This window comes from Entelurus aequoreus, linkage group LG02 (assembly GCF_033978785.1).
Source record: "Entelurus aequoreus isolate RoL-2023_Sb linkage group LG02, RoL_Eaeq_v1.1, whole genome shotgun sequence".
Classification (NCBI taxonomy): Eukaryota; Metazoa; Chordata; class Actinopteri; order Syngnathiformes; family Syngnathidae; genus Entelurus; species Entelurus aequoreus.
This window is the reverse complement of record NC_084732.1, coordinates 60,466,620-60,477,041: the sequence shown is the minus strand read 5'-3', so window position 1 is coordinate 60,477,041 and position 10,422 is coordinate 60,466,620. Positions and strand designations below refer to the sequence as shown.

At 36.7% G+C, this 10,422-nt stretch overlaps 1 protein-coding gene across 1 annotated transcript in view; it reads right to left on the bottom strand.

Moving 5' to 3' along the window:
• Nucleotides 1–991: 991 nt before the first annotated feature.
• Nucleotides 992–10,422, bottom strand: part of LOC133636392 (ADP-ribosylation factor GTPase-activating protein 2-like) — a 43,679-nt gene continuing 34,248 nt past the window's right edge. Inside the window, exons 11-16 of the mRNA XM_062030387.1 lie at nucleotides 10,022–10,150; nucleotides 9,780–9,929; nucleotides 9,572–9,698; nucleotides 7,923–8,010; nucleotides 7,698–7,822; nucleotides 992–1,590 (exon numbers count right to left, since the gene is read on the bottom strand). Coding sequence (XP_061886371.1) covers nucleotides 1,570–1,590; nucleotides 7,698–7,822; nucleotides 7,923–8,010; nucleotides 9,572–9,698; nucleotides 9,780–9,929; nucleotides 10,022–10,150 — 640 coding nt within the window. The 3' untranslated portion in view covers nucleotides 992–1,569. The remainder of the gene's footprint in view (nucleotides 1,591–7,697; nucleotides 7,823–7,922; nucleotides 8,011–9,571; nucleotides 9,699–9,779; nucleotides 9,930–10,021; nucleotides 10,151–10,422) is intronic.

The following is a 10,422-nucleotide window of genomic DNA, read 5'->3' as shown; positions in this document are numbered from 1 at the left end:
TGTTTATGTTGTGTTACGGTGGGATGTTCTCCAGAAATGTGTTTTTCATTCTTTTTTGGTGTGGGTTCACAGTGTGGCGCATATTTGTAACGTAACAATGTTAAAGTTGTTTGATACGGCTACCGTCAGTGTAAGCTGTGTGGCTGATGAGTAAGTATGCTTTGCTGTCTCCTGTGTGTGCAAGTAATAACAACATGCAACATGTGGCTGGACTGGCACGCTGTATGTAAATGCTATAGAGGACAATTACTGCAGTGCAATTAGGGCACGCCCTTTATTTAGTAATTAGAGTGTAAATAGGATTATTTTTTCCCTGGGAGTAATTTATGAGAGACACTGACATCCATCAATCTCCTGGGAAAATCGGGGGGGTCGGCATGTATGTAGCTGAGCCGCATCAGAGTGGTCAAGGAGCCGCGGGTTGCCGACCCCTGCCCTAAGCGCTGTTTCCCCTCAGCTGCAGCTGATTGGCACTTGGCCACACCTGGTGTCAATCAGCCAGCTGCTATTTAGACCTGCTTTGCCCTCCAGTCAGTGCTGGAGTATTGTTGTTGTAGCTGTAAGCTGTATCATGTAGCTGTTTGCAGCTTGCTGTCTTTTTGTTCCTCGTTTCCTGTTTGCTGGTTCCAGTTTGCCTGTTCCTGGTTTGTGTTTTTTCTTGATTTGTGGACATTAAATCATGTTTTCCTGCACCAAGCCTAACGTCTCTGCATCTTGGGGTTCGTCACCACCTCTACTTGACAGGATGATTCTTTTCGGTCGTACTCAATAAAAAAGGGGTAACTGAGTGATTCAGAGACACGTAGGATCCTTTTTTTGGGCACTAATGATTTGTGAGAAAGTGTCTGGATTAGCGCAACGTTTGGGCGTATAACAGACGGTGTACCAAAACCAGGGCAACATTTTAGCATGTTTTAGTCGATATCTGAACGATACCAAAAGTTTGGTGGACAAAAACAAAGAAAACACTCAAAAATGATATAACTAAACCTTTGAAGGTATCCAACTTTTAATCATAGTTTATGTCCCAACAAAAATATACAACTCCAAGCTCACAAATGGTGGAGACAGCTGGCTGCCAGTGGTTCATGTCAAACGACAAACACTTACGTGAGCAGCAGTGACACCAACACTGAATGCAAACTTTTTGAGTTTAGTTCAAACTGAGGCTGCACCACTTTTTAGTATCACAACAACAAAACAAAAGAGCAACATTAAGTTTTTGATAACAATATAACACAGCTTTATGTTCAAGGAAGAAAATATAGAATTTATTATGACATCATTTTGAAAATCTAAGACCAAAACGAGGATGACAATGACAATCTCACAGGGTTTCCTTTATGAAAATAAAAACTCATAAATGCTGAGAGAGAAAAATACTGACTCACTCCTGTAAAACAGTCTCTAAAAATGTGGGGAGTGAGAAGGAAGATTTTCTTTCCTCATGGAAAACTATTTCTGCTTCCTTTGTCTCTGGTTACATCTCTGCCCAAAAGCACATGTTAAAAGGGAGCTGGTCTTCATTTTTACTTCTTCTTGCCACAGGTGCGAGTACTTCAAGGCTGCTTAGTAGGAGCCATAGCGATCCTGAGTACACACACACACACACACACACACAAAACAGTCAAACAAGAATAAACAGTTGCTACAAACCCTTGGAAATGTTGCAATCACCCAACTTGGAGGATGTTCATTCAGTTGTTTAATTTTTAAGGAAAATAGCAGATAACATACATGACACAAAACTATAGTCATCTCAAATGGCAAATGTCTGACTTTAAGAAACACACAAAAAATATCAAGAAAATATATATTGTGGTTGCCAGTAACAGGTTAATTTTTAGATTAGCAGGGTAAAAAAAATATGGAATCATGTACAACAAAAAACACTCCAACACACCATTTGTACTTTGTTGCATCACCTCTGGCTTTTATAACAGCTTGCAGTCTTTGTGGGATGGACTTTGTAACGAGTGACAAACAGTACTCTTCATCAATCTTGCCCCAACATTCTGATTACTGTTGTCAGATCAGCTTTGCAAGTTGGAGTCTTGTCATCCACCATTTTCTCCAATTTCCACCACAGATTTTCAATAGGAAAGAGATTCACACTATTTGAAAGCCATGATATTGACCTCGTTTATTTATTTAAGAAAATACTTTACAGTTTTTGCTCTATGGCAAGATGCAATATTACTTGAAAAAATGCGTCATCATCCCCACACATCCATTTCGATTGATGGAATGAGAAGTGTCCAAAATGTCAATGATAACTTGTGTATGTATTGAAAATGTGAGGACAGCCATCTCCCAGTGCAATTACCTGACCTGCAGCCCCATATCATTAATAACTGTAGAAATGTGCATATTTTCTTCAGGCAGTCATCTTCATAAATCTCATTGAAAAAGTTCCAGCATCCCCATCTTCCCCAATGCAGACTAGTTGAATATGACTTTCATTGAGTCATCCATAGTCCACAATTGCCTTTTCTTTGCCCATTGGAACCTTGTTTTTTCTGTTTAGTTGTTAATGATAGCTTTTGTTTAGCTTTTCTGTATTAAAATCCTGTTTCCTTTAGGCATTTTCTTACAGTTCGGTCACAGACAGTGACTTTAGTTTTCGCACATTTGTTCTTTATTTGTTTTTCCTGTGCATTTTCTGTTTTCAAAACATATTGTTTAAAGTTTTCTGTCTTGACACAATGTTTTCCTTGGTTTACCAGTATGCTTGCCTTTTCCAACATTCATTCCCATGTTGTTTTTACTTGGTCAGATTTTAGACACTGACAACATCTTTTGCAACATTGCGCAATTTACCGTCTTCAATACGTTTAATAATCTTCTGCTTTGTTTCAATTGACATCTCTTGTGTTGGAGCCATGATTCATGTCAATCCACCTGGTGCAACAGCTCTCCAAGGTGTGAAGACTCCTTTTTAACTGCACACTAACGAACCTCAGGATTGAGTGATTTCATAATTTTTCACTCTGCTTGATCTAAAAGTGAAACTAGGGCTGCACGATTTTAAGAAAAAAACCTAATTGCGATTTTTCTCTCCAAAAATGTTATTGCGATTAAATTTTTATATTTTATACATATATATACGTATATAAATAAAACTGCGAAAATAACAACTATTTTTACAGACTAAGCTTTTATCTACATCATGCTCCTAAACTGAAGAAATAACTTCACAGTGTTTATAATGTAATGTAATCATAACATATAATAATAATACAAGTAACCACTTAAAAGGATATACACATGTATTACTCTGTAGAATTATTTATCATTGCATTGTAATTGGAAGCTAAATAACATTGTTATACTAAATAAACAAAAACATTAAATGGACTCATCTCTGTAAGCAAAATGTTACTTAAATACATTAACATTTTATTCCCAGTTGAAAAAACTGTCGGGTTGACTTTTTTTTGTTGTCATCATGTGATTGTTCATACGTGTTGATCATACTGCCCATCCCGGTTGAAGCTCAAATATTCCAACAACGGGACATTTGGCTTTGTTATCATTTTTTTTCCCTTCTAATTTTTGTTACTTTGTGGAACTTCTCACTAGTGAGGAGCGAGGCTGTCTGTCTTGCTTCCTGTGTGTGTGTAAGCCAGCAACTTGCTTTCCGCCCACCAAGACAAACATTGGGAATGGCTGAGAAGAGGGCTCACTCTGTTTAGTGAAATCCACCATTAAATATACGCGCAGAAAGGGATGCAAAGAGTGAGACTTATTTCCCTTGTTCCTGGTTTGCCTAAGACAGGGGTCACCAACCTTTTTGAAACCAAGGGCTACTTCTTGGGTACTGATTAATGTGAAGGGCTACCAGTTAGATACACACTTAAATAAATTGCCAGAAGTAGCCAATTTGCTCAATTTACCTTTAACTCTGTTATTATTAATAATTAATTATATTTATCTTTGTGGAAACACTGATCATCTTAATGATTTCTCACAATAAATATATATAGAAACAGATAAATATCAATATGCAACACTTTATTTTTATATTTTCTCTAAGTGCACATTTTTCAAATTGAACATTTTCAAATGATCACTTCTAAGACAGTCTTGTGAAATCACAGTATCCCATTTTAACTAGCTAGCCACTAACATTTTTTTTAACAAATCATGAATTACTTTGCACCGTGTTTGTACAAATAATAACTCATGTAAAATACAAAAGTAAACTCAAATTTTTAAATCATGTCACACTTTGAACTGGACACCAAATCTGTTATCTGTTTTTTTGTCAGTTAGTGGGAAGCCTGGCATTGCATGCTGTTAACTAGTGTGTTGTACTCTGGTGTGTAACTTGACACTGCAACTCTGAGTGAGTCTTGCAGATGTGCATCAGTGAGGTGTGTTCTGTGTTTGTTCTTGATGAAGTTCATGTCAGAAAAGGCTGATTCACAAAGATAAGATTTTTCCTCATTGTTTGCGGAACCTTCTTAATCTTTTGGACATATTTTCACAGCAATCTGGCCTTAAGCTTAATTATGATAAATGTAAAATGTTAAGGATCGGAAATCTAAAGGGAACGTCCTTTCGAATGGAATGCAAAGTGCCTGTTTTGTGGACAGATGGACCAGTTAACATACTTGGTGTTGTTGTCCCAGAAAATCTGGAAGATCTAGGCTCAGTAAATTATGATAATCGACTAAGAAAGCTGGACAAAATTATGCAATTATGGAAAGGGAAATCCCTAACCTTGTATGGTAAAATGTCTATTGCCAACTTGTTAATTATTCCTCAATTTATTTATTAGTTTTTGTCATTACCAGCTCCATCACAAAACTTTTTTAAGATTTATGAGCGGAGGGTCTTCGATTTTGTCTGGAACGGCAAACCAGAAAAGATTAAAAGAAAGGTTTTGTACAAAGAGTATGAATATGGGGGCCTGAAACTTCTCAACCTTGAAGCTATGTGTCTGTCTTTAAAAGCATCAATTGTTCCAAAGATGTATTTAAACATTGAGTGGTACACAAATGTCCTGTTGGACAAAAAACATGTACTGTATCAAAATAAATTGTATCCTTTTTTACAAGTGATCCCCTCCCAGAGAGTCTGCTGGGAAACATGGCGGGGTTCATAAAGGAAACAATCCACTCATAGTGGTGTTTTTAATTTTATGTGCCAGAAAAAAGAGACGATATTTTGCAGCAGTTAATATGGATGAACTCTAATATTGTAATAGATGGAAAGCCTTCCTTTTGGAAAAATATGTTTGAAAGAGGAATCATTTTTGTCAATGATATTATCAATGAGAATGGTAAAATTATGAAGTATGATGAATTTAGAGCTATGTATGGTGATGCTTGCTCAAGCTTTTCATTTTATCAACTAACTGGAGTAATTGGGAAAAGATGGAAACAAATAATTAATTATGGAACTACTAAATTATTAGTTTTTAAACCTCTAATAAGAAATTCTAGTTGGCAAAAAGGAACTAAAATAAATAGAAAAATATATAATTTTTATTTAATAAAGAAATCTTTGAAGGCTGCCTCATACAACACAAATGGAAAATGGGAGGACTTTTTTGACTGCCCGTTGCCATGGGATGCCATATTCAAACTAATTTATAAAACCACTATCGATGTGCAAAATCGTTATTTTCAAATTAAAATTATTCATAACTTCTTACCCACAGGGAAAATGTTAAAATTATGGAATATGACAGAGTCAGATGATTGCCGATTTTGTTGTCAGGAGCCTGAATCCACCCTGCATTTGTTTTGGTATTGTCATATTGTGTCTTTGTTTTGGGTGGAAGTTGAAAAAATGTGTTTAAGGATTGGTGTGTTTATGAAGCTTAATGTGGTTTCTGTTATTTTAGGAGAGTTCATTGACAATCATGATTTAGTCAATTTAATTATAGTACTCGGTAAAATGTTTATTTTTAAGGCCAAAAACAGATATTCACTTAGTGTTACTTTCTTTAAAACATTTATTCAGTATTTTCTAATTTTAGAAAGTTACATGGTTGAAAACGATAATGATGCCAAAAAACATTAAAAAAAAGATGAGAAGTCCTCTAAGGCTTATTTTGAAAGTATAATTATGTTTATAGATTATATGATATCTGTTGTTGTGTTCCCTAATTTGAGTGACCTGGACATAATCTGGACTGTACATAAATGCTTATTTTGAAAATGTAATTTTGTTTATAAATTATATGCAATCTGTTGTGTTCCCTAATTTTTTCTGTGTACATGAATGAAGGTGTGTGTTGCTGAGTCCGACTTGGACATTATCTGGACTGGGCCTGGTTTAAAAAACCCTTTAAACAAATCTAATTTCATTGACAACCTGGTCTGTTGAAGATAAGGCCCTTTTTAAAAAAATAAAATAAAATAAGATAAATAAATAAAATACATTTTCTTGGAAAAAAAAGAAAGTAAAACAATATAAAAATAACTACATAAAAAATAGTAATTAATGAAAATGTTAGTGGACCAGCAGCCTATACAATCATGTGTGCTTCAGGGACTGTGTCCCTTGCAGATGTGTTGTCTATGTTGTGGGAACCAGAATATTGGTAGCAGAAAGAAATAACCCATTTTGTGTGAGTGGGTGTGGATGAGTGTGCATGGGGGAGGTTGTTTGGGTTGATGCACTGATTGAAAGTGTATCTTGTGTTTTTTCTATGTAGATTTAATTTAAAAAAAAAAAAAATTTTTTTTTTAAATTTTTTTTTTTTTTTTTTTTTAGAACAGCCCCGCGGGCGACTCATCTGGTCCTTACGGGCGACCTGGTGCCCGCGGGCACCGCGTTGGTGACCCCTGGCCTAAGAAAACAAACACACAAGGACTTAACAGAGTTTGTTATTAGCGTACTGGCTGCAGCACAAAAACTTGCTGTTTCCTTTAAACACTTTTGATTGGCCAGCAGGCAAAAGGACGCAAGGCTGAACAATTCTGATTGGCGAACTTGTCTGTCCCTCAAATGCCGGTGACGGCGGATAAAAAACAAAAACAACCTCCATCGCTTGCGGTAAAAAACCTCAATGTCGATTTGATGTTGATTAATCGTGCAGCCCTAATTTAAACTGTTACTGACTACCACAATTAATATTCTTGATTTATTTTAGTGTTTCTTTAAGCCAGAAAATTGCCATTTGAAATTACTACAGTTTTGTTTCATGTCTGTTATCCACTTTTCTTCTACACAATTTAACAACTGAATGAACATCCTCAATGTCTGGTGATTCCATCCTTTTGTGCCAGGGGTTGTACAAAGACGGCAAAGATTGGATTGAGGCAACCGGACTCTTCTTATTAGTTGTAGTGATTTCACTTTACCTTCGAAATGCTTATTTAGTTTTACAATTTTACACGTTGAGTCCCCCTAGTTATGTCTTTAGTGGGTTTGTCCTTTGGGGGTGGTCACAAAAGGGTTGCTTCTGTTTCCCAGTGTGGCTGAACACTAAGTAGCTCTTGACACCTCCCCCAAAGATTGTCTAATTCCACAGGAAAAGTTGTTTTGCCAACAGACAGACCAATGATTAATTTGTTAAGCAGCATGGTTGTTTGCCAGTCAACAACAACCCTATTGTGACCACCCACACTTTAACACAACCAGGGGAACCCCACACTTAAAATTTAGAATTGAAACCTTCTGAACTTAAGTGGCTTCAATTAAAACCCCAACCACAGTCGTCCAGAATGTTCAAGCCTCACCTGGATGGTATTCATGACACCGTTGGCAAGGACAGCCATCTTTCCTGCTACGGTCTTCACTCCTTGTTTGAACTGTGTGATATCTGGACCGGCGGGGAGCACACTGTCAAACCCTGATGCCCGTCCTGAAGCCGAGAGAAACAGGAATGCAATAAAAGGTCATCAGTTGACAGATCAAAGACAAGGTTTTCAAAGGAGAGGTGAGTGACCGTGATCATGCCCTACCTCTGTGGTCACTGCCATCTCCAAACAGGTCAGCTGAACTGATGGACGTGCTTCCAGACATGCTGTCCAGTTTGGTCTTTGCCTCATACTGAAGAAGAAAAAGAAAGCCCTGTCAACGCCACTAATCTCCACAGGTTTTACAAGAAACAATTATTTGCCTGTTTGTCACACTGGTCATGGTGAAACAATTACTTATCTACTGTTGTTTGAAACAAAGTCAAACTTATTAAAAGGGCACAATTAATCAACCACCAGTTTCCACACAGTCAACCAAATTATTGATCTAACCATCCATGTGAAGTACATTTTATTTCTATAGCGCCCAGTAACAACACAGGTTATGTGAAGGCACTTTACTCATGGCGCAGGTCTAAAACAACACTTCTAAAAGAGAACCAACAAGCACCCATATAAAGAAACAATCTACTATTGGATTAACAGAAAAGGATGAGGTAATATTCTTGGTAGCACCCTCAAATTTAAATCATACGAAAAAGTCCCCATGGAGTGGAAAGTGCATAAAACATTTTACTCCTAATTTTGTGTATATTTAGGCCTTATCTTTACACCAGTACATAAGCCCTTTATCATTTACTGTATGAATGATAAATCATGTTATGCAAATCTTTCAAAAAAAACAAAAAACTGACATAGTTAGATCAAATGGGCATTCAAAGTTTAAAATTAAAATATTACATAGTTTCTATTTTTATTTAGGACTGAGGTTGATTAAAAGATCCAAGCAGAAAAAGGAAACAAAAATATGAATCAAAATATTTTTATACACGCAACTCCCTGGGGACTTTTTAAATGGTTTAGCTACTCTATTAGGCGAAAATGTGTATCGATGATATATTAAAGTATTAGAAATTAAAACTTTGAGAGTAATACAACACAGTAACAAACACATTTATGTCCAAAAATAGAGCAGAAATGTACCTCAAAGGATGAAAAAGTACCCAATAAACTGATAGTTAAACACACTTTGGAATTTTGATTCATCGTGATTAATCGCAGTTAATTTCTTGCTTGCTTAATTTAAATTAAAAACTTTAGTTTAACAATTGCCATTTTTTTTTCAGAATGTCAAACACAAACCTTTCTTAAATGGTACACTCGAATGCATGTCATTTATTTTTTTTGGAACTACCCAACTGTTTTATTTTAAGTCCTGTTGAGGGTTTATTTTTAAGGGAAATTTGCCAGCGAACACACCAGTCGATGTCTCCTCACTCATCTTTGCACGGTTGTATGCACTGATCTGATCACTGACCGTATAACAACTTGCATTGTATCAATGGTCAAGGGGACATCTGAAACCAAAAGTGCTTATGTCTTGTCAAAGTTAAACTGTTGAATTTTTGAGGAAAAGTTGACAGGACAACATTGTATGTAAGCAAAGCACAATTCTATAACCACCATTTTACACAGCGGGTATGGTTTTCTTCTGGCGATGTGCAGTGTTTTGTTTTTTTTTGCAATATCATGGATTAATTCTCCCCTTTATTATGCCATATTTCAACAGGAGATGTTCACATTCTATGTGCATCGTCTAATTGCCACAGTTGAGTTGGACCTTTTCTTAAGGTTTGAATTTATACATCAGTAAAGTTATTGTTTTGGAATGAAACCAAAGACGACGGCCCCACCTCAGCGCTGCTCTCACGGCCAAAGAACATGTCGGAAGAGATTGCCTTTGCATTAGCAAACTTCTGCCTGGCTTCACTTGACTCAGACACTGCAGCAGGCACCTCAGCTTTCCTTCTGCTGGGAAGTCTTGATCAGATGTACAGTTCAGTTAGAACTTGCTTTCCCATATAGGATGACAGACAGAAAAAAAAAAATTTGGTTAAATACCTCTCCCCTAAGGGTTGAACACTGGAGATGGTGACTTCCTCTTTGGGTTCCTCTTTTTCCAAAGCCCAAGAGGCGGTAAAAGAGGCAGTCCCCTCTGTATCCCAGCGGGATCCAAAACTGTCACCCACTGTAAAAGGGTTGTCCTTATATCTGCAACAAAAAAACATAATGAAGATCAGTTTAAATGATTACAAACTTTTAATACTGTCAAACAAGAAATTCTTAGAGGGTGTAACATGTACTTTGGGGGTCCAGAGGTGAAACCCGGCTCATCAAACATGTCTAATTTGGAGCGAGACGAAGTCCTCGCTCCCACTGGGGTTTCCTGCTCAATCACCTGCATCTCTGACATCACCGAATGCGACACAGCACTGAAACATAAAACATACCTGTTAAAACATTGACAAACACAATATGGACACAAGTCTTGGGACTAGGGCTATGTAAAATAATAGATTTGATCAATTATGGGTCGATATCTTAAGTTTTAGCAATATCGATTCACAAGGCATAATAACGATTACCCCCCTTCCTTCCCTAACGTTAACTGTCAACAACAAGCCGTGCAAAAGTGAAAAAAAGAAAGAAAGTGAGGTACTTATTAACATTATATTATCACTCGATTCTCCGCATGGACCATTAA